The sequence below is a fragment of the Carassius gibelio genome, chromosome A1 (genome assembly GCF_023724105.1).
Source record: "Carassius gibelio isolate Cgi1373 ecotype wild population from Czech Republic chromosome A1, carGib1.2-hapl.c, whole genome shotgun sequence".
NCBI classification, from domain to species: domain Eukaryota; kingdom Metazoa; phylum Chordata; class Actinopteri; order Cypriniformes; family Cyprinidae; genus Carassius; species Carassius gibelio.
Genome location: NC_068371.1, coordinates 17,010,918 through 17,037,474, shown reverse-complemented (window position 1 = coordinate 17,037,474; position 26,557 = coordinate 17,010,918). Strand labels below are relative to the sequence as shown.

The 26,557-nt window shown below is 40.7% G+C and overlaps 1 protein-coding gene across 1 annotated transcript; it reads right to left on the bottom strand.

Moving 5' to 3' along the window:
- Positions 1-19,001: 19,001 nt before the first annotated feature.
- On the bottom strand, positions 19,002-23,266 carry LOC128018414 (uncharacterized). Its single transcript, XM_052603892.1, has 11 exons — positions 22,494-23,266; positions 21,882-22,023; positions 21,486-21,705; positions 21,250-21,376; positions 20,677-20,975; positions 20,420-20,510; positions 20,076-20,192; positions 19,869-19,944; positions 19,542-19,793; positions 19,165-19,336; positions 19,002-19,026 (listed from the first exon to the last, which is right to left on the bottom strand). The coding sequence occupies exons 1-11, from the start codon at positions 22,842-22,844 to the stop codon at positions 19,002-19,004; spliced, it is 1,872 nt and encodes a 623-aa protein (XP_052459852.1). The 5' UTR covers positions 22,845-23,266.
- Between the last annotated feature and the right edge of the window lie 3,291 nt (positions 23,267-26,557).

Sequence of the window (26,557 nt, the reverse complement as noted above, 5' to 3'; positions counted from 1 at the left end):
ACCACGCATAACATTTTTTTTTTCAAAAATACAATCATGTTCATACATGCATTTCACATATTATTATAGCCCAGTTTGTACTGATTACAGTGAGATTAGACTTTACCCATTTAGATAAAAAACTGAAAAAAGTACAAATGTCAGGGCATGACAAAACTTCTCCAGGCCCCAAAAATACCCTTAGACTCCAGAGGGTTAATTATATTTTAATTGACCTCCGACCTGCGTAGTCGGACATCATTAGTGCAGACGTGAATAACAATCTTAATTAATTTACACATTTCAGTGCATTAGCACTTTCAAATTTGACAAGATGTCAGGAAATCTGACTCCTGGTAAAAATTGGACTATGGTGGCTGGTATCTCCATTTTCACATTCCGTACAATAGAATCACCAATAACTAGGGCTCTTTCAAAAGGTTTCTTGTGGAGAGAACCTGTTAAATGTATTGATCGGAATGGAAGAGGTGTGTCCCATGACTATGCTGCCTCAAAGTCACCCAATCACCCTTCTACAGGGGCTCTGCTATCAGAACCAAACAATGTATGGGACTCGCAAAGCTAGTCACATGCAAAGCTGTATCTAAGGCATTCTTAAAATCATCCTAACATTCTTACAATCATCGATTAAAGTTTGGATGCATGTCTCTGTTCTGAGATCCCTCGTCACTGTGGTGAATCCGCGGTGCCATCGAGCATGGCGAAGGAGTCTGCTGCTGTGGACGCTCGAGGCGGTGGACTGGAGTGAGTTGCCAGGGGGACAGACGAACTTGCTGCCGACCGCCCGAGATGTGGAGGGATAGTTGCCGTCCGTGAGGGAGCGAAGGAGTCACCGCCGTTCACCAGGAGGCCGGTGCCTGCTGCCACCCGCCATGATGAGTAGGAGCAGGGAATGGGGGACTCCAACCTGAGGAGCCCTCACCGTCCACCGGGCAGCAGAGGAGTGTCGTGCCATCCAACTTCAATTACTTTTTTTAGGATTACAGCTGTGAACTTACAAACAAAAAATACACATTCTGAGAAATCATGAACTGAAATGAATTGTGAATTTTATTAACATTAAATCGTCCTCCTCCCATTTTCACCTCAAAAATTTGGAGAAGTTGTGCCTTGGCTGGCTCCCCTGACAAGCCGCCACCGAGTTTGGGGGAATGGGAAGGGAAATGAGGAAACATGACTAGGAACACAGAAACTAAGAAACCTTAGCCTGTGTTATACTTTCTATGTGAGCAATCCGGACATATACACGTGGATGCGGACTACTTGTTCTTGATGCTTCACGAACGTGTTCCATAAATGTGCAGTAGATTGGCTTGAACAGTAAGCAAACATGTGAATAAACGATTGATCAGGGTTACTGCACATCTGGCTGCCTATATATTGTTTTATCGATGGATTGTACAGGTTTGAGTAGCAACAGGCTTCTTTACACAGCCTTCTCATGCGCATGAGAGGCACGCGGATGTCCACGCAGAGCCTCCGCTCACACTCTCCAATGAGGATTTTTACATCACACATACCATAGCGGACTCAAGCATGCTTACAGGATTAAGCAATAATCAGCGACAGGTGTGTGGATGAGTACAACCTTCATAGTGTGACTGACGGGTGTCGCTGTTGGACAGTGTTATTCCTGATTTCTGCTTGACTTGCTGCAGTTTTGTGATCGTAGCTCTGTATAGCTTTGTTTTTTTCTATAGTATCTTTATTTTACAATCACTCTCTGTTTTTTAAAGGTATAAAATATAACTTAATTCCCACCATATTTCTGATATTATCTATCAATCTAATCTAATCTGATTAATTTGATCATTCACTTTTATTCTAAATCCGCGAGTGCAGTGCACCTGCATCGCTTTAGCACTCGTTAGATTGTCATTAGCGTTTCCATTCATGCCTATCAGCTATTTTCTTTTCTTTTTCCTTCCTCCTCTCCTCTCTCTCACTCCAGTTTTTCACAAGTTCATCAAAAAACTGTGGTAAGAATCTTTCATCAAGCACGGTGACTAATGGCTTCTCCTGCTATTGTAATTTGCACTGCTTGCCACATGTATAGTACGATAAAATCGTACCACTGGATTTCCCCTCAGGTGGTATGGGTCAACCTTGTGAATTCCTGTGACCTTACACAACTCCTTTATGGTGTGCGATTCAACATTAGCCCCTTGGCCACTATGTAGTTTCTCTGGAAACCCATAGTACACCAAGAAATTGCACCAACAGGCTCTTAGCAACAGTTGCATACCAACTCTAAGGGCCTGCTAGTATGGATGTTTACCAAAGGAGCTGCTCTTTCCAGGGGTGTTTTTCTATGGACACAGCGTTCACAAGTTTTAACCCTTTCTTCCAATGCTTGTGACATTTTCGGCCAGAAGAACCTTGATCTGATGAGATCCAGGGTCCTGTCAATACCTAGATGACCCATGTCATCATGAAGACTCTTTAACACCATCTCTCAATGTGGTGGGCAGTGCCAAATGATAGTGAGAAGTTCCATGCTCTTGCCTCCTCCTAAAGTGCACTCCATTCCTCAGCTCAAGTTGGTTCCAATCTTTAAAACACATGGTAGGATTCATGGTAGGTGGCTAGTTTCTGAGGTCGCAATGTTTCACACCTTTCTTCTACCACTTAATAACAATTCTTATTTCTGGATCTTTCCCCTGCATGTCTGCCAAGGAAGCTTCTGAGAGATCTGGAAGATCTGGAAGACCATGGTTATCTTCATGTTGGAACTCATTTGGCAGAGCGTCTTCATGGTGAGTAAGGGATTCAACCAAAGAAAGTGTGGAGTGAAAGGGACTAGAATTTTCAGATGACCCCAGCACCTGATGCCTTTCACAGATAGCCCTTACTGTGTCTGCCATGAGAACAGATGAATCAGCTCCTGGCCCCATGAGATGGTGTAGGGTGAACTGCTTAATACTTTCTCTCTCCTTTTGTTAAACCAGATCATCTAGAGGATCACCATGCGGTCATTGGGAAGGGCCGTCAGCATCTTGATTTTGGCTACCTGCTCTGTACTGCAGCTTAAAGTTGTAAGTTGACAAGCTGGACAGCCAGCGGTAACTAGTGGCATCAAGCTTTGCTGAAGTTAGAATATACGTCAAGGGATTGCTCTAAGATGGTTTAGATCCTACCTTTCTGATCGCTACCATTTTGTTTATTTAAATGGGCAGTTATCTCATTTATCACCACTAAAATATTGAGTGCCACAATGATCCATCCTAGGTCCCCTTCTATTTTCAATATACATGTTGCCCCTTGGTAATATTATTAGAAAATACGGAATTAGCTTCCACTGTTATGCTGACGATACTCAGCTATATATCTCAACGAGACCAGATTCAACTTCTAAATTATCTAAGCTAACAGAGTGTGTTAAAAATGTAAAAGATTGGATGACCAATAATTTTCTCCAATTAAATTCGGATAAGACAGAGATATCAATTATTTGACCAAAAAACAGTACACAGAATCTTGTAGATTACAATTTGCAACTAGACGGATGTACTGTTACTTCCTCTACAGTCAAAAATCTGGTTGTTATATATTAGACAGCAACTTGTCTTTTGAAAATCATATTTCCCATGCTACAAAAGCTGCATTCTTCCATCTTAGAAACATGCTATCCGTTTTTGATGCAGAAAAGCTAGTTCATGCATTCATGACCTGTAGACTGGACTATTGTAATGCACATCTAGGTGGTTGTCCTGCATCTTCAATAAACTAGCTACAGGTAGTCCAAAATGCAGCAGCCAGAGTCCTTACCAGGTCAAGAAAATGTGATCATATTACCCCAATTTTACGGTCTCTGCACTGGCTACCTATTAAGTTCCGTATCAGTTACAAATTATCATTACTTACCTATAAGGCCCTAAATGGTTTAGCTCCTGCGTACCTAACTAGCCTTCTACCACGTTAAAATCCATCACGCTCCCTAAGGTCACAAAACGCTGGACTTTTGGTAGTTCCTAGGATAGCAAAGTCCACTAAAGGAGGTAGAGCTTTTTCACATTTGGCTCCCAAACTCTGGAATAGCCTTCAGACAGACATTCTCTGTTTAAATCTAGATTAAAAACGCATCTATTTCGCCAAGCATTTGAATAATGTATCTCTTAAATTGTGAGTGTAGTTGCATCTGATCAAATGCACATCTTATTCTTTAGCTTGGGTTAAACTAATTAATTTTACTTTGCCAGACGCTATGCTAATGATGTCTCTAGTTGTTTCTATGTTTTGCCACGGGATTTACATTCCGTGGTAACTAGGATTTACACAAGCTCAAGTTTGGATCCAGAAGCCCTGAGAAGAGATGATGCTGACCCTCAGAGGACCTCAGATGATGCTAATCCTGAATCAACAAACAGAACTAACAAATATTGCTACAAGTGTGACTGCATCATATAATAATTATTAATTATTAATAATATTAATAATGTTCATTGTCTGGCTGACTATGTCTTGTATTAATTTTGGGTTTCTGTCACTTTTGAATGAGTCTGTTTCGGAGTCTGGGAGCTTCTTATTGGTGGCGAGACGATCGCTTTTGCATTTTGAGAGTCACTGCTAGAGCCATGGCAACTCAAATGTTGAGATTCTGCTTGATCTGGATTTGCAGAATGGGTTTCTCTGAGCTTCTCCAATTCCTCTTGAAGCACACTTTGGAAAGGCCTTCCACTCTCTTTGGCAATGGCCTTCAATTCCTCCAGATACCCTTCAGTGGCAAAGCAGCTAGCGTGTAGAGTGTAGAAAGTAGCTAAGGCACGCATTCGTAAGGTAACATCTGGGTCAGAGAGACTCTCCAAAGTCAAGGGTAGGAAAGGGGACAAATTTTGGATTGCTGAGATATGGTTATTCTCTATAATGACATTTCTGTGAAACTCTGAAGCTGGTTCATCAATGATAATATTATGTCTAATTGAACCATATCTCTGCAGGTACGTTTCCAGCTCACTGTCTACTTCAGTTAACTTAAGGCCTTCAACTATGAGCACATTTGCTACATCAACATTGTTCCGATTCACAATTTCCATTGTCATGGTTGAAAAATGCAAAAACTTATTTCGCGTGTTTTTTTTACCAATTTCCCTTCTTTGTTTCTTTAACCTGTTAGGCAGACACCCCCCACCACAGGGACTTCGATGGACAACGGATGGTGGTGCTCAGTCCAGTGATAATCAATCGAATGATTCCCGGTAAGTGAATAATCCTCGTGACAGTGCTCAGTGATCCAGTGCTGAGTGGAGATCCAGGGAAGAACGACGACAACATGGGGACTCCAGCTGACTAATACAGACACGGGAACAGGTACAGGAACACACCGGGAATAACAACGATCTGACAACATGAAACACAGGTTACTGAACTATAAAGGGAACAAACAATTGAAACTAGCTGGCGCTGCTGATCATCGCTGATCAGTGACCACACCCATAGACACGCACACACACAACAGCACGCTAGACGAGAGAGAGAGAGTGAATTCATGAACCATGACAAACATTGTTCGGGAGGCAGACACACTCTTGCAGTTTAAATCTAGATTAAATAGCCATCTCTTTAACCTGGCATACACATAACATACTAATATGCTTTTAATATCCAAATCCGTTAAAGGATTTTTAGGCTGCATTTATTAGGTAAACCGGAACCGGAAACACTTCACATAACACCCTATGTACTTGCTACATCATTAGGAGAATGGCATCTACGCTAATATTTGTCTGTTTCTCTCTTGTTCCGAGGTCACCGTGGCCACCAGATCCAGTCTGTGTCCAGATCAGAGGGTCACTGCAGTTACCCGGATCCAGTACGTATCCAGACCAGATGGTGGATCAGCACCTAGAAAGGACCTCTACTGCCCTGAAAGACAGCGGAGACCAGGACAACTAGAGCCCCAGATACAGATCCCCTGTAAAGACCTTGTCTCAGAGGACCACCAGGACAAGACCACAGGAAACAGATGATTCTTCTGCACAATCTGACTGCAGCCTGGAATTGAACTACTGGTTTCGTCTGGTCAGAGGAGAACTGGCCCCCCAACTGAGCCTGGTTTCTCCCAAGGTTTTTTCTCCATTCTGTCACCGATGGAGTTTTGGTTCCTTGCCGCTGTCGCCTCTGACTTGCTTAGTTGGGGTCAGTTCATCTACAGCGATATCGTTGACTTGATTGCAAATAAATGCACAGACACTATTTAACTGAACAGAGATGACATAACTGAATTCAATGATGAACTGCCTTTAACTATTATTTTGCATTATTGACACACTGTTTTCCAAATTAATGTTGTTCAGTTGCTTTGACGCAATGTATTTTGTTTAAAGCGCTATATAAATAAAGGTGACTTTGACTTGACTTTGATATAAAAATACATTAAATCAGTTCTGGAGCAATCTAGAAAAGTAAGGGGTTTAAAGTCATGTCTCATTTCAAATCTGAAGTAGATATCATGAAAAATTAGATTCCTGCAAAAAAACTGTATTAAAGGCTTCTACAAACAATTTAGTCATTAAATATACCACTGCATATTTTTTTTCAATTATGAAACACTAGACAGAAACTTAGACATCATATTAGTGATTTATTTGAGCACTAGAAAAATACAATAAGAATAATTTGGGTAAGAAAAATAAGAAAAAGAAAAAAACATTTAACATTGTATGCCAACTACAGAACATCCTGAGATTGCTAGAAATGCAGCATTTATAATGAATTACAATGAAAATACGTGCTGATGTGTTGATGGCCAGTTATAGAGATGGTAATAATACAAATGCACCATAAAGTAAATAAACCACTCTCTTTTCATATGGATGCGTTTACATTGTTAGACGTGATTACACAATAATAGCGAGCCGATTTGCACTAAAACAAATGGTCATCATGCAGATACATTCACATTCAACATAAAACACACTCACACATATATGAAAACTGTAAAAAAAATAAAAAGGCGATCGCCAAGTTCCGCCTCCATCAGATGACAGGTGCGTCACAGCTCGCATCACTAGCCGTCATGAGAGAGCGCCAGAATTCAAATAATTATCTTCCGCTTTTTTTTTTTTTTGTGGATCGTCTCATTCTCATTACCTCTTGTACACTAACCACATCCAACTGATCTGTGGGCGTAGTTGTATAGCTGCAACTATAGATGGCTGTCACATACAAACTGAACCTCCAGCAAGTGAAGCCCAATGTTATTTCAACAGGAAGTGGTTTCATTCTGTTCAGCTGCAGGTCACCACCAGGGGAAGTACCTTGATATGTTTGTTGAGTATCCCGGGTCTGTGTATGATGCCAGGGTGCTGAAGAAACAGCTCTATTTACACTTGAGGCCTGTGTCCACCTGCAGGAAAACACATCCTGGTAGATGGTGTGTGTCCTTGTTTGAGTGTGCCCATCTGCCTCATCACAGCATACAGAGAGTCTGAACAGAATCCTGCACAGGTTTAATTGAACACCAATGATGCTCGTGCACAGAACATTGCTGAGAAAGCCTTCAGGATGATGAAGACAAGCTGTGCTCCATCTTATTCTTCTGCAAGGCCCTGGAAGTGAGTCCTGTCTTTGTGCCAGATGTTGCTGCATGCAGTGCAGTGCTCCACAACTTCCATCTTCTGAATGGAGACATTGTGGAATTGCAGAAGTTGTGGAAGATCATGACGATGATACACTGGAATCCCAAAACACAGAAGTCAGCACAGGAGAGCATGTGCTGGAAAATCTGACCACAGCTGTGTCACACCAGACGATTGTGTGCAGCTCTTCAAGAGCATGATTACCTGTAAGACAAATGAACAGGTTAAGACTCTGCAAATCACTTCATGTTCTCACAGTGCTATTGTTTAAGCTTGTGTAAGTCATGAAGGTAAATTTAAGGGGGGGGTGAAATGCTCGTTTTCACTCAATATCCTGTTAATCTTGAGTACCTATAGAGTAGTACTGCATCCTTCATAACTCCAAAAAGTCTTTAGTTTTATTATATTCATAAGAGAAAGATAGTCTGTACCGATTTTTCCCGGAAAAACACGACCGGCTGGAGGCGTGGCGTGTGGGCGGAGCTAAAGAATCACGAGCGAGAGTAAGCTTTTGCGTTGAGAGTATTTGGAAGCTGTGACATTACCGTGAGGAAAAAAACATCCAAAACAAACCATGGCTAACAGTCAGATTCAGCGTATATTTATGATCCAGAATCAGATCCAGAGGCTGAAATTTAACAAGAGCAGCATCAGCAACGACGTCTCTATGTGGTATGTACTGAAACTGTATATATTTGCTTAGCGGTTTTGGAAAATGACTTAGTTCCACTTTATGTCGTCTTTTTTTTTTTTTTTTTTTTAAGCTGTACATGTGGAAAGTGCAGTTTGATGACAACATCGCATGTTGTTTACTTGATGTGCTTACGCGCCGATAGCTAAGTTAACAACACAGAGATATTTGAAGCAGTTTTACTCACCGCCTGCGGTTCCAACACACGATCGTGACCCTTTTTTGTTGGGACTGCATTATCCTTAATAAACGATGTGCAAATCCGGAGTCAAACTGGGCCTTGTTTGTAAAACAAGCATCTTCGAAATGCAGGGAACAAACAAAAAAACTTTCACAACTGCTCTGATGCTCTGTAAAAATAAACTCCATCCACTGGTCCCTTAATGCTGTTTTTTTTTTTTTTGGTAATCTATGCAGGGTTGTCTTGCCCTGGCAACCAAAAACACACTTCTTTTGTGACATTTCGTGACGCTCTCGCTCTGATCAGTGAATGTCTGTGCTCTCAGTGCTCTGCTATACGGGAAAAGCGCGCTCTTCCGGCAGAAGTGCCCTTAGGACCCATATAAGGATATTCCTCTCCATCTAACATCACACAGAGCCATACCCGAAAAAATTGTTCCGAAACTTGTGACAAACGTACAACTTAATTTTTGAAACTTTGTCCATGTTTAGCATGGGAATCCAACTCTTTAACAGTGTAAAAAAACTCAGTATGCATGAAATAGCATTTCACCCCCCCTTTAAGACTGTCAAATCAAGATATACATATATAAGTTATTTAAGAAATATACATATAAATATATATACTATAAATCACATAAATATGTATAAATACACATATAAATATTTAAATTTAAACGTGTGTGTATTTATATGTAGGGTGAATACTGGTAAAGTGGGACACTTTCTGATAATTTATATTCTGCATACTTTATTATGATCCAAATGTCTTAGCCGCTCATATGATACTATTCTAAATAGCTTAGGAGCTCTACTATACTATAGACAATAAAAAAGAAAGAAACATTAAACACAGGATGGATGACTCTTTCTCAAACACACAATGACCCCAAACCACATTTTTCAAGGCAGTACTGTCAAACTGGGACACCATTATTGGAAAACTGGGACACTTAAAACACATTCAGTTGTTCAAGTGTAGACCTTATAAATTAAATACACAATAACAATATAAACAACAACAACAATAATATAAATATCACTTTTTTTAAGAAGGGGTGCAGGTACAGCAAATTCAACCCACCCCCTCCCTCGCCTGCAAACAAAGTTTTATATTGGGTTAAATTTATTTCATACAAATTTACAAAAAATAAAATAATAACCTTCATTAACAGATAGAGCTGTGATTTTTTTTATATCTTAAGTAACCCGCTCTGTCTAGTCTGTCGGTCTCCATGTGCACTTTGCTTTGTGATTTTTCTGTGTGTGAGAAAATGGATGTGTGGCGTGAGAGCGTGGAAAGTGTTAATTGCGTGTGTCTTACGGTGAATGCGTGAGAGCTGGCGTAGTTTAAGTCAGTCTTTGTTGAAATATCTATCTAACTAACTAAATGTATGAGCGACGTATAAAAATATTCCTCTATTAGAATGACTTGAATGGCTGTCCCAGTTTGCCAGTAATGCCCTGTCCCAATTTAACAATATGCTATTGGCAAACTGGGACAGTGTCAAAATCACATAAAAAAACCCCAAGAAGATTAATATGAAGTGATTTAAAAAAATTCTGATTCACCATTACTTCCTATAACAAAATATGTAACAATTACAAATGATCCATGAGTTGTTTTATTTTTATAACCTTAACATTATTTACCCCAGAATGCTATGTCATTTTACTTACCATCACAGTTCACTGCAAGGTTGTTAAATATGATGTGCCACACCCCGGAAGCGATGTCATAGCCACAGAATTTTTATTTTTTTTAATCACATACTTGCTACTGATGAGCTCAGTGTTGACTTTTAGTAAAAAAAACATATCCATGTAAAGATATTAATTATTAAGCTTAACTGTCCCACTTTACCCATTGTCCCACTTTACCAGTTTTCACCATACACATAAATATATTACACTCATAACCGGGAATTCATATTACAGTTATTTGAAAATCTAGCAACATATCACATAACATATCATACCAACATGTAGTTAAGATTAATTTTAATTTATATACTTACTGAGTTATGGTTTCCAGTGAAAAGGGTTTCATCAGTGAATGAGAACAAGTGTGTTCATCAGTCCCTGTAACATCAGAACAGGATTTACACATTACTGATTATTTATGATCAAGCTGAGGCACTTATTAAAAATAGTTTGCCATGTAAGTTATCCAACAATTTTTTATCAAAATATCAACTCTAGTAAAATGTAACTCGTTTCAATTACTTAAAATTTTGTAACATTATCTCATTAAATTACTTAACGAGCAGTCTGTAGAGAGCAACCTCAACAAGCTGAGGCACAGCCTCTGATCGATAATGATTATTAAACATATCACAAAATAGTCTCATCAGTTTACAATGTGTAAACCTTTAAAAAGTAAGTTGTTTACTTGGATTATGTTAAACAAGTACACTTTAACCACAATGAACAGCGTTTATCCATAAGGTACTTACACTTCAAAACAGCGGTGTCACGATTTTCCGTTATTTTCGAATATGAGTGTGACGAGTCCTCTCCCGTGGCCTCATGGGATACAGTAGAGTCCATCCTATGCATGCTACGGAATTCGGGCGGAAGTAGCCATCCAGGTACATCTCGCCGACTGTTTTTCGAATACTAAGAATTCGGACATACTACTTGCTTCACCTACTGTTTTTCGCCTACTATATAGTACGGAAGTATGTGATTTCAGACGCAGCCTTACTGTCTATGGTTTACACAGAGATTTCGGAAGTGTTACCTTTCACTGTGAAGATCAAAACATATTTAGACGTACAGGAAATTGAAATGGTGGACAATTTCAATAAATCCATAGACAATGTTTAATTTTTTTCACAACCATATTTATTTGAACCAGAATACACAGACCAAGTACTCAGTGTGATCCGCTGCAGCAACACGTCTTCAAGCCTCAGAGAGACAGAAATCACTTCAAAATTGGTGGTGTTTTAGTAGCAAGTGTTGTGAGATGCCAACAGCAGTTGAGGGCATATGTTGCCATGAATGGAACAACTACAAGACGACAATGAGGACATTGACAGTATCACATCACACACCTGCCTGACTGAAGTTCCTGAGTTTTCTCCGCTGTTGAGATGCTGCGTTTTGCCACGTATAAACTGGAGGCAACGTCCAATGCCAAAGAGACCCAATGGCACCCTGTCAATAGAGTGAGTAATGTGTTGTATTTTTATTATAATCGCAACGATTATAGGGTGCATTATAAACAAATTAATTAATTACAATTACTGCATTATATTTCAGACAGTGCAGATTGGTGGTGTATCATGTGGTAAACAGTAAACAATGAGTGACGTTCATGCGCGAGAGATCACTCCAGAGCGCGCATGTCACATCAGGAAGCACTCGCGCACTCAGATCAGTTGGACGTGGTTGTGTACAAGAGGTAAAAGTTATAAATACTGTTTGTTTTCTTACACAAACTGCTTGTTTCGTGTCTTAGGTCATCAGTGTGTACTTATGATGGGGAATTGTTTAATTTGGACTTCTCTGTGCCTGCTCTTTGAGGTGGTGACCATAGACCTCCATTTTATCAGTCACAGACAAGAACGGTTTGACCTAAAAATATCAAAATGGGAAATACTGCGGAAACAAAGAAACCTACATCTTGGATGTCCTTGAGGTAAGCTAAAACATACCAAAATTTAATTTGAGAGTGAACTATCCCTTTAGGTTAGCGGTTATCCTCGCTGCAAGAACTAGCACACATGACTACAATCTGCATAAAGCTTTCTAATACCTTGGACCAGATCAGAAGTCTATGTTTGCCCTTGAGCCTGTGTTGCAGCAAGACAAGGGAAATGATGACAAGATCATTTTTCTATTTTATGATTTCTTGTAATAAACTGTTTTCTTTGGGGGGGGGGGGGGTTGGGATAACATCAAGAAAACTCCCAAAATGGCAGCAATTAATAATAAAAAAGCAACAACAACAATATAATTCACAACAACAAACCCTTTTTGATAAACCTCTTGTAAAAAAAGCTGTTTTAATTCAATGGCTCTTTGTGTGTTATTTAATTCTGTAGCTATGTATACAATATTTGTATATATTATATTATTTTATATTTAATACTACTTGTATTTAATACTATATAGTTATTTATTCATTTATTCAGTCTGTTATTACTTAATTAGCTTTAGTACTTGTGTTGACTCAACCGAAGCTGTCAAACAAAGACAATCACAAATTGAGAGAGTTAGGAGATATCCTTCTCGAACTGGAATGTGCTAAAGCTGACGGATATCTTCCAGGCCTGGCTTATCTCGACACTCCACGTGGGGTTAATCCAATAGTAGAAAAATTGCCCATAAGCCTTCAAGACAAATGGATTGTCCAGGGGTCCAAATACAAGGAGGATTATGAGGTAGCATTCCCACCCTTTGCCTTTTTCTCAAAGTTTGTGAGAAATCAGGCTAAAATAAGGAATGACCCCAGTTTTTCATTCTCCACTCCTGGTAATCAATCAACATCAAGCAGAGTCGAACCTAACAAATCCAGTGGTAGGAGTTCTGTAACTGTACATCGAACAGAGGTGTCATCACAGACGTATGACCTACAGTATAAACAGTATCAGAAACGAACTGAAAGTCCAGATAGGCTTTGTCCTATTCATCGCAAGCCTCATCCACTCAAAAAGTGTAGGACCTTTAGAGGGAGACCAATAGAGGACCGTATATCTTTTCTAAAAGAAAATCGTATCTGCTTCAGATGCTGTGACTCTATGAAGCATATTGCAAAAAATTGCAAAGCACCTGTCAAATGCTCTGACTGTAACAGCGAGAGACATGTTTCTGCTCTGCACTCAGATTCACCATTTGTAACATCAGATAAGCCTGTCAAGGAGAAAGAGCAATGCGGGGAGCAGACTGATATCTCACCTACCTCGGTTACTTTAAAATGCACAGAGATATGTGGTGAGTCTGATCATGTAAGATCATGTTCTAAAATTTGTCTGGTGACAGTGTATCCTACTGGCAAAAGAGAGAAAGCGGTCAGGGTATGTGCGGTCTTGGATGAACAAAGTAACAGATCTTTAGCCAAGACAGAGTTTTTCAATCTTTTCGAGATCAAAGCAAGCTTTGCACCATACACTTTTAAGACATGTGCAGGGGTAAATCAGACCTCTGGACGGAGAGCCACCAACTTTATTGTGGAATCTATAGATGGACTGTCAAAACTCTCATTACCAACCTTGATCGAGTGTGAAATGCTGCCAGATGACAGGACAGAGATTCCCTCTCCAGATGTTGCACAGCATTATCCTCATCTACGACCAATTCTAAATCAAATCCCGTCTGCTGATCCTGATGCTCCTATCCTTTTACTTTTAGGAAGGGATGTTCTGAGGGTGCACAAAGTTAGAGAGCAGATAAATGGACCAAATGATGCTCCATATGCTCAGCGACTGGATCTTGGATGGTTGATCGTTGGGGAAGTTTGCCTGGGAACAGCACATCAACCTTTGAGTGTAAATGTCTATTGAACACGTGTGCATAGTAATGGCCACACATCATATCTCTCCCCTTGCCCAAAACAGATTCAAGTGAAGGAATGTATTGGTGAGATACCAAAGCAGCTTACCATGTCATCAGAATATGATGTAAGATCAGGTGCAAGGAAAATGACTGATAACCTGGGTTGTGCAGTGTTCCAAAGAACACCAGATGACAACAAGCTTGGGCTGTCTGTGGATGATAAAGCTTTTTTTAGAAATCATGGACAGAGAGCCTTCCAGGATTCTGCAAACAGCTGGGTCCCACCATTACCCTTTCGCTCCCCAAGGTCTTGTTTGCCAAATAATAGAGATCAGGCAATGAAACGCCTCATGTCACTGCACAAAACTCTGGATAAAAAACCTGAGATGAAACAGTTCATCGAATTCATGCAAAAGCTTTTTGACAATGACCATGCAGAGCAAGCCCCTCCTGTGGATAAAGTAAGGAGAGTTGGTACCTTCCCATGTTTGGTGTGTATCACCCACAAATACCTGACCAAATCAGGGTTGTGTTTGATTCAAGTGCAGAATTTGAAGGAATGTCACTTAACAAGGTGTTACTCAGTGGACCTGATTTAAATAATACACTCCTTGGAGTTCTCATGAGGTCCAGAAAGGAGAGCATTTCAGTGACAGCGGATGTGCAGCAGATGTTTTATTGTTTTGTAGTACGTGAAGAACATAGAGATTATTTAAGGTTTTTGTGGTATGAAGACAACAACCTAGATAAAAGAGTAACTGAGTACAGGATGAAAGTCCATGTATCTGGAAACAGTCCTTCACCTACTGTGGCGATTTACTGCATGAGACGAGCTGCTCTTCAGGGAGAAAATGAGTATGGCTTCGATGCCAAGCACTTTTTTGTGAGAAATTTTTATGTTGATGATGGGCTGACTTCAGTCTCCACTTCTGAGGAAGCCATTAACCTCTTAAAAAAACACAAAAAATGCTTGCAGAGTCAAATCTTAGATTACACAAAATCGCATCCAACAGCAAAACCGTCATGGAAGCATTTCCCAAAGAGGATAATGCCAAAGACTTGAAGGACTTAGACCTAGGAGTTGATAATTTGCCTCTTCAACACAGCCTGGGTCTCTCGCTCCTGTCATAGTGCGAGGAAAAGCTTTACTCAGAGAACTTTTATCTGAACAGAACAACCGGGACTCACCTCTTTCAAAAGAAAGACAAGGAGAGTGGAATGAATGGAGAAATTCTCAAATGACATTGGAACATTTGCAGATTAATAGACCATATGTACCTGTTCTGCTGTCTGCCGTACAAAGAAAAGAACTGTGCCTCTTCTCAGATGCATCCACAGTTGCAATAGGAGCAGTAGCCTACCTTAGGGTAGTTGATGCTGATAACAAATGCCAAGTTGGGTTTGTCATGGGGAAAGCAAAGTTAGCCCCTCGTCCAGCTCACACCATACCTCGTTTAGAATCATGTGCAGTTGTACTAGCAGTGGAAATGTATGAAACGATCAGGGATGAGATTGATGAGGAAATAAACTCAGTTCGGTTCTTCACAGACAGTAGGGTAGTCTTAGGATATATCCATAATGTCACAAAGAGATTTTATTTATACGTAGCCAATCGGGTAACTACTAAAAAACTAAATCCAGTAATTGATGAGGATGGTTTGCTGAGAGTTGGCGGTCGTGTATCTTCTTCAGACCTGTCTCAAAGAGAAAAGCATCCTCTCTTTATTCCTCACAAGCACCATGTTGCCATCTTCCTGGTAAGACACTATCATAACCAGGTAGCACACCAGGGTCGCCATTTTACTGATGGAGCCATCAGAGCAACTGGATTTTGGATAATAGGGAGCAAACGTCTCGTTTCTAACAATATTAACAACTGTGTTATCTGCCGCAAGCTCAGAGGGAAATTGCAGATTCAAAGAATGGCAGACTTGCCTGCAGACAGGCTGATTTCAGAACCACCTTTTATTAACGTGGGCATTGATGTGTTTGGCCCATGGAGTGTAGTCACACGGCGTACATAATATATATATATAATATACTATATAACATACTATTCTATTCTTAAAAAATCTAACTACCTTTCTAATCTTTTTGTATTCTATTTTTTTGTATTTTTCTTTTCATTTATTATGCAATTATGTATATGTGTGTATGTGTAAAGACCTCTATTCTTCTCTATTCTTTTTTTCTATTCTATCCGTTTTCTTTTTATTTATTATATTATTTAAAATCCCATGCTACGTGTACTGTGTTAACCTAACTGAGACTTGTTATAGCACTTATATATCATTGCTCTTTTTGTTGTTTTTGATTGCTTCCACTGTCTTTATCTGTAAGTCGCTTTGGATAAAAGCATCTGCTAAATGAATAAATGTAAATGTAATGTAAATGTACAAGAGGTGGCAGTGCGGATTCAAAATGCTGGGCAGTGATCTTCTTATGCATGTCTGTCAGAGCCGTGCATATTGAACTAATTGAATCTATGTCGACAGCAAGTTTCATCAATGCATTGCGACGATTTTTCTCCATCCGTGGACCAGCAAAACTACTTCGCTCTGATAGAGGTACAAATTTTGTTGGTGCCTGCAAAGAGTTGAAAATAAATGTGAACGACACAGAGGCAAACCATTATCTTAAAGGCTATGGTGCAGGTTAAACACTACTTTCGATTAATGGGTACGTAAAGCAGTCAAGATATGTATATAAAGTTAGAAATGTCTCCAAAATGGTGTTAAAGTCCAGTTTTTGTAGTTTTTGGTTAGTAACGGTTATTTTTTACGCAATTCGGCAATGACGTCACATGAGGTAGACGTGCTGGAAGGTAGCCCCAGCCTTGCAGCTCAGCTGCTAGAACTAGTTCTAGCACTCAGTGACTATGGCGTCTAACTGGGATGAGGAAGAGGTGGAAAGACCCACAGTTAATATTTATGATGGCCCACAGCCATATAATTTCGAACCGTTTAGACGTGACAGGGCGAATGAGGAAATACCGAGAGCCGATGGCAATCAAAGACAAATAAATGCATGGTCAGAGGAGAATGACTGGAGAGTTGGTGAAGTGTCCTGGTGAGTTGCTACCATTTAGAAACGCAGCAATGACCGCTGGAGCTAGTAGTCTGTGAACAGCAGTGCATACAATAACAACTTTTTTTTTTACTGTCAGTGAATAGCACCGAATAAAAGTCAACGTTTTCTTTATATCTAGGGACAGTGATTAGCTATGGGCTAGCTTGACAGTCCCACCTGTGAACCCCTATTGATTATTTCTAAGCTTTTACCTCGTTCTCCGGTGAAAATGTTGTTTGCAAACGTAGCCGACTCCGACGGCTGGTCATGTCTTCAGTGTGATTATTGTTGATAGTGCCAACTAGTTTTCCTCGTGATTAATTGTCATTGACACCGTCAGGCTTACCGGTAGAGGGAGTGAGTAGTATGCGTCTGTGTCGCTGTGTTTGGCAGGTGTCTGTGTGGGCGGTGTCGTCCCATGGAAACTGTGGTGGAGAGCTTGTGTTGTAGGGAGGTGAGAGCGTTTTGGTCGCTGGTCGAGGACCTCACCCCGCGGCCAGCAGATGTAACATGCCTAACGCAGCATCCTGGATTTGAGGCATGCTGCCTGAATCCGTTTGTGCTACACATAGCATACTCACACTTCAGGCAGGATCATGGTCCCCTTCAAGCCAGCACGCACGAGTATGTTCATGGTTTGTTTACTTTACCAATCTTTTTACACTGAGTCTTTTGAACAACAGCTATAGGTGACAGGAGATGTGTTGCATACACAATAAACATGCATAAGAGACAGGCTTAAAATGACGTTTCCAACCTACTTACAGTTTTAAACTTAAGAATCTTTCCTACTTATCCCTAGGCAATACCGGTACACTGCGTACAGGCAGGCTATACGCTGGGCTTATGGAGTTTTAGGCAGGAGTATAAGGAAGCCTCTACCCTCTTGTGTGGTTTCAACCATCAGACAAAAATTTCAAAGTGGTGACCAGACCTATCAGGGCTTTCAATGGCCTCGTTTGGATGAAAATTAATAAAAATAATTGCTTATTCTGTTGTGATCCCCCAATTGCCCTTAAAATGTTATAAAGCACACAGAACACATGAATTTTGATAAGAGAAAACAGTTTATTGGCATTGCTTGTAACGGTTACTGAACATTTACTGAACAAGGACGAAGATTACTGACCTGAAACGTTTGCAGTTTCTTTTGTTTCTCTCACACACACACACGCAAAAGCACATCAAGCAGACACACAGTGAGCCCAGACAACACCGCACACAGAGGTTGACAAGGCACAGGTAAAATGATTGGTAAATTATTTTGAATTACATACAACAAATTTCATGCAAATAACAGGCAGAGGAGCAGACATGCGGCATGCAGGACCCCTTGAATGGGGTACAGCGACAATTATTGCCACTTACAAAGACGGAAAAAAGTAATAATTTTGTGCAAAGTAAAACCAAAGCAACAGCACACAACGAAAAAACAAACCATGCAGCATGCAGGAAACCACCACCAAATTAGATGACATGGACAGAGGGAAAGAAGATAACTAACTAAAATAAATACTTACAACTAAATCATTGGACTTGTCTGTGGAAAAAAAATAATAATGTGAAATTAGGTTTTTTTGTAACGTGACTGCCGGGCTAGGTAGAGGCTGACGGCCTCCTCCTTCGGAACCTGTTCGAAGGATTTGGCGATGGGGGCGGGTGCATCGGAGGATAAATTGTCGCTAACCTCTCGAAGAGCTGCAGGTGAATTGGTGTAGCTTTCCCGAAGGGCCTTCATTAATGATGTTGCATAACCTGCAGACATAATAATAATAATACTGTATAAAGATCATTGCCACTGATCACAGATGTCTCTTGCACCATCTCAAAATATGATAGAACTGCATGACACTGCTTACCGTATGAGGCTGCCTCTTTGATGGGAAGCACCACATGGGCACCTTTTCTGAAGCGCGGATACCGCACGCAGTACTTCTCTGTCCCATCATTTCTCCGTGCTGTCTCACGGTTGGCATTGTGATTTAATGCAGCGCCGCTAAGAGAAGCCTACAAAATAACACATTTGAGAATTTTTTTAACTTGGTGTATGCATGACAAAATACTACAATAGGCATGATAATAGGTACTATTATTACTATAAACGGCATAATAATTGGCAGTATTATTCCATTGGATAGCACTGACCTGCTATACATCCCAAGGTATGAAAACCCTGTGTGCTTGGGCGCGAAGTGCAAGATGAGGGAGTGGTAAGCCTCAAGGGAGAAGGTCTGGTGCTGTGGAGACAGCTGTCGAACATCTTTCAGTAAGGCAGTCCTCATGATTATGTTCTCCAACTTTACTGCTGCCAATGAGCCTGCAAAGACCAAGACAGGGAGGCAGACAGATACACATATGAATTATAGCAAACATAAACAGTAAACAAAATGTTATGAGATTGCCAGTGAATGAAAACATTTCATCACAAAGGTCACATGTCAAAGCATCCAAACAATCACTCGGACAGCAAATACAACAAAACTGTAGAGCGTGCATAATACCACATACTGTGTGTACTGTACCTGGGTCCAACCACTCTTTGTTGCGCTGATCCCCGTCTAGAGGGCCATGGGCACAACTGGAGAAGGCAGGGGTGTCATGGTCATGAATGTCCTGGATGTGGTTGACTAAACTTCTCCATTTGGCCTCCATGACCGCTGGGTTGCCATCTGGGGTTGACGCTGCAGTCCAATAGAGGTGATTCACTATAGCAGGCCTCCACAACTGTAGTTGGTCACACTCTTTTGAAGCTGCATCCAATGCCTTCCCCAGACCTGTTTTAGAACAAATAGTATTAATTGATATGCAATAACAAAAACTGCTTCAAGATTCCAACAATGGATACATACTTTTGGCAATGTGCCACACATCAAAATAATGCCGTGTCCCTTCAGGGCTCAGCTCCTCTCTCACCCATTTGGCAACCTAAGGAGAAATAAACAAACTTTTGTGGATGATTGACCTGTGTGGCCCTCAGTGCATCAGCAAACCACAAACATCCAGCTTCAATGCAATTCAGATATTTACATTCTATACTGCATTTTTATTGTAAATACCTGGCGATGACGGTCCGTGATCAGCGTTGCCAAATGCAGGTCCTTTCCCCTCAGCAGGTCAACACTGCGCTTGAGCCCTTCAAGCTCACACCATGAGCTGTTGGGGACCTCTGAGCTCTGCAACATGACATAACAGTGTAAGTGTAGAATGCTGGTGTTGTTGAAGGAGGCGTGGATGAACCGACGCGTTGCTGGTCCAGGTATTATGATACACTGTACTCTAGTTAGGCAATACACAATAAAGCTCTATGCATCGTTGTACTAGTGGAAAGATGTTATATTAAGATACCATCAGTTTACCAAATTGCAGAGTTCATTTCTTTGTCTAATAACATCAGGTTTACCTGAACAAGCTGAACATCCACCACCTTGTTCACTCTGTCCTCTATCAGAGAGTAGGATCCATACTTCGCGCAGTGCCCAGGAGAATCTGACCTGGAATTAATTACAAATTTGAATTATGTTTCAAGTTTTTAATAATCAAGGTCTGTAAAGACAATCCACCATGTCATCTGCAAATGCCAACTAAAGCCACCCTACATGATAACAAATAACAAAATCAAAACATGCAACTGGTCTATGAGCTCTCACACTGGTTTACCTGCAGTCACCAGCAAGAACTAGCCCGCCATCCATTGCCCGTAGGTCACTAAAATTCTTTGCTTGATCATTTTGCCAGGCCTGAACGATTACAGGGATAGTGTAGCGGCGCTGATGGCGAAAGAAACTGCTCGCACTGATGCACTGCAGGCCAAACAGAGTCAACATTCTTAATGTCTGGGTGGCCAAACATCCAGTGAAATGAATGGCCCCACTTAACAGGAGGTTGCAGGTCGGCATGTTCCTGTGGAGCATTGGTTGGTTTTGCCAGAAACGGTGGTAGCCACATGATGCACAGACCTAGATATGTAAAAAAAAAGAAAAAGAGTAATCAACAGTATATCAGGATTGAATATAGATTAAGTACTGTACATTACTGGTTTCATGTTTTCAATGAAACACACATGACCAATACAGTATAACACTCAAATATGATGCCATCACAAACCAACAGACTAAAGCCAGCCTGGTACATACATTGTAAATTATCTGGCAAGACAGTCAGAGCTATCAGATTGTAATTAGATATTCTGATTTTCTAACCAGATGGCCTGCTGCGCAAACAAAACCGTACCTGCTTGATCTTAACAAAAGTTCCTTCCTGCTGCACGATGCTACTATCTGACCTCTCACAACAGGCCGGACAGATGGCAAAAAGGCCCATCAGCTCCTCTTGGCATACAATGAATTTGTCAATGCCACTGCAACAACAAAAAATTAGGGAGGGAGGTGTCATTCAAACTACCAAAGCTACAGTACACAATAAAATGAGCATTCAAAATGGTCTATGTTGGTTTTAAATTATCTCACTTGTGGTGGGGGTCACACGCGTAAGGTGGCTCCTCATCAAACAAGTCCTCCTCATGCATCGGCTCTTCGGGCACCCACGATAAGTCACTAACGACAGAGGCATTATCATCATCTTCATCATCTGTCTGTTCAGGACTAGCGAGGGGAGTGGAGGTTTGTGGGCTGAAAGACGTCTGTGTGCCCACGCTGACCATCTTGGGCTTCAGGTTAACCTGCACAGCTGTGGAGAGGCAGTAAACATACCCAAACATGTGACAATCATGGCAAATCTAAGCGGCTATGTTTTGGTGTAGGCTATGTATTAATTTAATCAATGTGTATGGAAATGTCCTGCTTGCATAGATACTGGCAATGATTTAGACAGAATATCTACCACTTAAAATACCCAAGACTTACCGCGAGACCATCGGGGGGGCTTCAAATAACACTGTGTCACAGCGTCAGAAGTGGAGGAGGGCAAGGGCTGATCCCCAGTATCGACACTCTCCACAGTGTCTACACTGTCCACGGTCTCCTGCTGTGAGGTATCTGTCATCATCTTGCCAAAACAAATATAATAAGTGGTTATAAATGTCTAGAGTACATGTGGTGCATAAACTCTATGAGGTAGTGAATTTACTGAGAGGTAGCTAAACTTTGAAGTGAAAAGTGGATAAACTGTTTCTGACATTTCAGAGGTGGGTAAACTGTGTTTACTTGCGTTTAGCCTCCACTACACGGTCACGGTCAATTATATGTGAAAGAGAACCGTAGCAGTCTAACACAAAACCCAAACACACTATTGTGAAAGCCGATTGCCGATGACGATTCCCGATGTCCATATTATGGACATTTACTTCAGGGCAATTTTGTTTTGGCTCATATTCTTGAATCACGAAATATGCTCTTCTAATGTCAGAATGATCATGCTTGTAGTGGAGGCTGTGTCAAAGGGAACACGGTATGCAAAATACAAACAGAGCTAGCTAAAACGCAGCTTGTAAACATTAACGTTAGCATGATGCGTACCGTGGCAATATATCGCTTGCGGCAGACGGTGTCTCTCGACCTCGGGACAGGACAAGCAGAGAGGTTTGCATTCACAGACGGCACGGCGGTAGGAATTAACTTAGCCATCCTCATACTTTTTAAAGAAAGTGCGACCATCTTGGCATCCCCTGAGTGGCAATCCTCCTCCTTGAAATGCGCGCTGCATATTCTCGAGTAGGCGGTGACAGAGCTAGCTGAAAAATCTGCCCGCCTAATCTTGACAAATTGCACCCAGCTTCGGAAGATCCCTTTGTCCTTGGGGAAACAATGGACCCTATGTCCAGTTTTGCTGGAGTTCTTGCACCCGCCACAAACACAGTAATAAACCATGTTGTCTATTTATTCTCTACTCTTTCTCTAAGCTATCTGTTATGCTATGCTATCTCTGACTATATATTTATGCTATGCTATGATATCTATCTATCTATGTATCTATCTATTTATCTATCTATCAATCTATCGATCTCTTTCACTAGCTACTACTCTCACTACTCGTCTCACTCTCTCAATGGTATCAAGGCGGGCTTTCGTTTGTCGTCCAAAAGCGAGTACCTCATGTGACGTCATGCAATGCATTGTTGGAGAAACAAGATTCATTGCTAACCTGTAGCTAACCGCTAAGATATCACCTACTTTTCCTTATTATATTTCTTTTTTGTAATACCCTACAACATCAAATACAATGGATAACTGTTTAAATGTTTATTACGAACTAGAAAATTGCCAGAAAAGAAAAAAAAAAAACCTGCAACATAGCCTTTAAAGATAAAGGATGTACATGGGTTTTCAATCCACCCCATGCTTCCCACATGGGGGGATCTTGGAGTTGCAAGACGAATTCTGGATGGTATGCTGATTCAAAAACCCACACGTCTCACACATGAGGTTTTGGCAACTCTAATGGCGGAGGTTATGGCAATTGTAAAAGCCAGGCCTTTGGTACCAGTGTCTACGGACCCAGAAGCACCTGAAATACTCACTCCAGCATTGCTGTTGACACAGAAAAGGGATGGAGTTTCAGCTCCTGAGGGAAATTTTGATACAGCTAATCTTCATTTGAATCAATGGAAACAAGTGCAGTGTCTTGCTGATACTTTTTGGAAAAGATGGCGAAAGGAGTACTTGTCGACACTGCAGAATCTGAAAAAGTGGCTTGATGAAAGACCAAATGTGAATATTGGTGACGTTGTACTTTTGAAAGAAGGTCAGGCACCAAGGAACAACTGGCCTGTTGGACTTGTTGTAAAAACCTTTCCAAGTGCAGACAAAATTGTTTGAAAAGTGGAAGCGAAAATTGTTGACCAAGGAACCACTAAGTTCTTTCTGAGACCAATCTCAGAAATAATTGCCCAATTCTCTCAGAAACTATAGAGACATTTATCAAAGACTCTGAAAGTAAAACAACTTTTTGATAATTGATAAATAGTGGCATAATTTTAATTATACCATGCGGGGAGTGTGTTGACAATAAAATTTAAATGGAATTTTTTTTTTTTACTATTTTATTCATTTATTGTTAATTATTTCCAACGGGACTTTTATTTTGAAATAGCGCGATTGCGAATATGTTGTGACATGTTCAGAGTGCAACAGTGATAGCAAAACATCGCAGCTTAGCTTACGAATGCGATCTTCAAACAGTTAAGCCTTGGAAAACACTTGACTGTAAGTGATTAACAAGTTTATTCTGCTATAGTTAAGTTATGATTGTTGATTGTGTAGCAACGAGTTTTACAGAATAATTAACTCAAATGATATATAGGGAATTTGAATAATTAATCAGGAATATGATTAATTTATATCTCAGATGACAGTTACATTAAATTTGATTGATTATGAAAAATAGCTCAATTGCCTATACCAATAAATAATCACAGGGCACTGTAACTTACTCATTAATGTGTCAATATTCCATTCTTCATATCAATTATTGTGATATCTCTTACTGTAAATTACTGCAAATCAAACAGTGGTTTGTCCAGCAAACCACTGTTGACCTATCAATTTTCAATAAAGTTATCACGCCTTATAATTCAAGGAAAAATATTCTCTGGCCATGAAAACATTATCCTATCGTTATGATAAATTTAGTTTCTAAATTTAAAGCTTGTAGCTAAAGATCAGACATCTCAGTGACTGTAAGTAATGTAAGTGGGGTGGAGTCCAAGCCAATCATCAGTATATGGGTTTTTAATAAATCAACTAGTAATACATCAAACTACAAATCACACAGAGTAAATATGCGTACGACACTACAAACAGTAAGCTTTATACAAGACATAACGGAATCCAAATAAAAGAGAGAGAGAGAGAGAAAGAGAAAATAGAATGAGATCACATAAGGAGCTCAGGTATGGAAATCCTAGTCAGTAACTTTTGGAAGCCAACAACAATCAGATCATAGCAACAATTTAAAGCAGCATTTAAATCTCCAAAGAGAAAGATACTTGCATGGCCCAGTGTGCGTGGCGTGAGATCGGCGTCGCGCGTGTGAGCTTTGCGCGCTGTTCCTTTTGAAAACAGCGTGCGTGGTCCTGGAGGCCATGTGACGCGCGTGCACGCTGCGCTGGATCTTGGCGTGAACGTGGAGCACGTGGTCCTTTGTTCTGTCCTCGCGCGGTATTTGAAAGGTTCAACAAACAATGTTCCAGAATTCGTCTTCCTTGTGTGGAGAGGCGAATAGTCGAATAAACTTAGTAAAGAAAAGAAAAGAAACAACAAAAACTAAAGCTTCCAATGGCTTTTTCTCTCAGCCCCTGTGCTGAGGGGGGGGGGGGGGGGGCTGCGCTATGAGCGCGGACCAAGGCTGCGCGGAAGCAACGTTGGTCGCACAGGAGAGCAGCGTGTCCGAGGACCAAGAACGAGAAGAAGAGAGGAAGAGAGGGCGGACCTTGTTCGGTGGATTCTTATAGCTTGAAATGGTTCACGCCTTTTTTCGCATGAACAGCCAATGAACGTCCGCGATCTGAAGCAGAGGGAAAAGTTCCTTTGTCTCTGTGGAGACAACCCCCCGATGATCTAGGGCTTGTCCGATTTCATCAGGGATTCTAGCAAGTTCGTAATTCCAGATTAAATACATTTTTCAGTACTTTGCTCTAGATAAATGGGTCTGTCACAGCATGACGATTACACAGATACTAAACATAATATATATAAATGATCAAAACATGAAGTTACATTCAAATGCAGAATTACACACATTTAAAGATTTTATTAACACATGATAACACTGCAGATAGTCCCAATTTATATGGGAAACATCTAATGTACCAAAAAGGAATACGTAATACATTTATAAAACATAAAAACAAAAAGGTAATAAATACATTCCATAGAATGCATTGGGGAAAAGAAACCAGTGATTTGGCTTCTCTCCTCTCTTGTTGTCCAGGGTGGTCGTAAAGTTTTACGACCTGCAAAGGTGGGGGTTACATACACATGACTATTTGAGAAAGAGTTAGGCTGAGGAGAACATTTCCACTTATAAGTCAGCACTTTAACCATTTACCCAGGATTAACCATTTTTATGCAATACACAAACATTAAAAATACATATTAATAAGGACTTACAAAAGTAAGGAACTTTACGAAAGGTTTCCTTTGTCTCCAGTGTGTTTGAGGAATTTGGGGGGGGGTTTCAGGTCTCCTTTGAAGCTTGCATGGGTATCGTAAAATAATTCAAGTCCAGCCAGACTGGCGCCAGGCCAGGCACTTTTGGTGCACAAAGGGTTTCATGCCTGAATTTAACCCATGATCTGCATATCCGTTTCACCTCCCCCTTTCGTCAGATGAAGTCCCTGTGTGGACATCATCGGACGGCAATCATCAGGATGGGCAGATGACAGGTGAATTGTGATGGTCATGTAGCAGGTGGGTCATGATGGCAGGTGGTTCCTGAAGCTGAGGACTCAGCTTGATGAGGTTCGGTGTTGTCTTTGACTGGGCACCCCCTTTCCGGGGATTCCATCGGAGACCTCCAGCCACAGTTGTCGTGAGTTTGGCTGTAGAGGTTTGCATCTCGTTGAGTATCCTGTATAGGATGA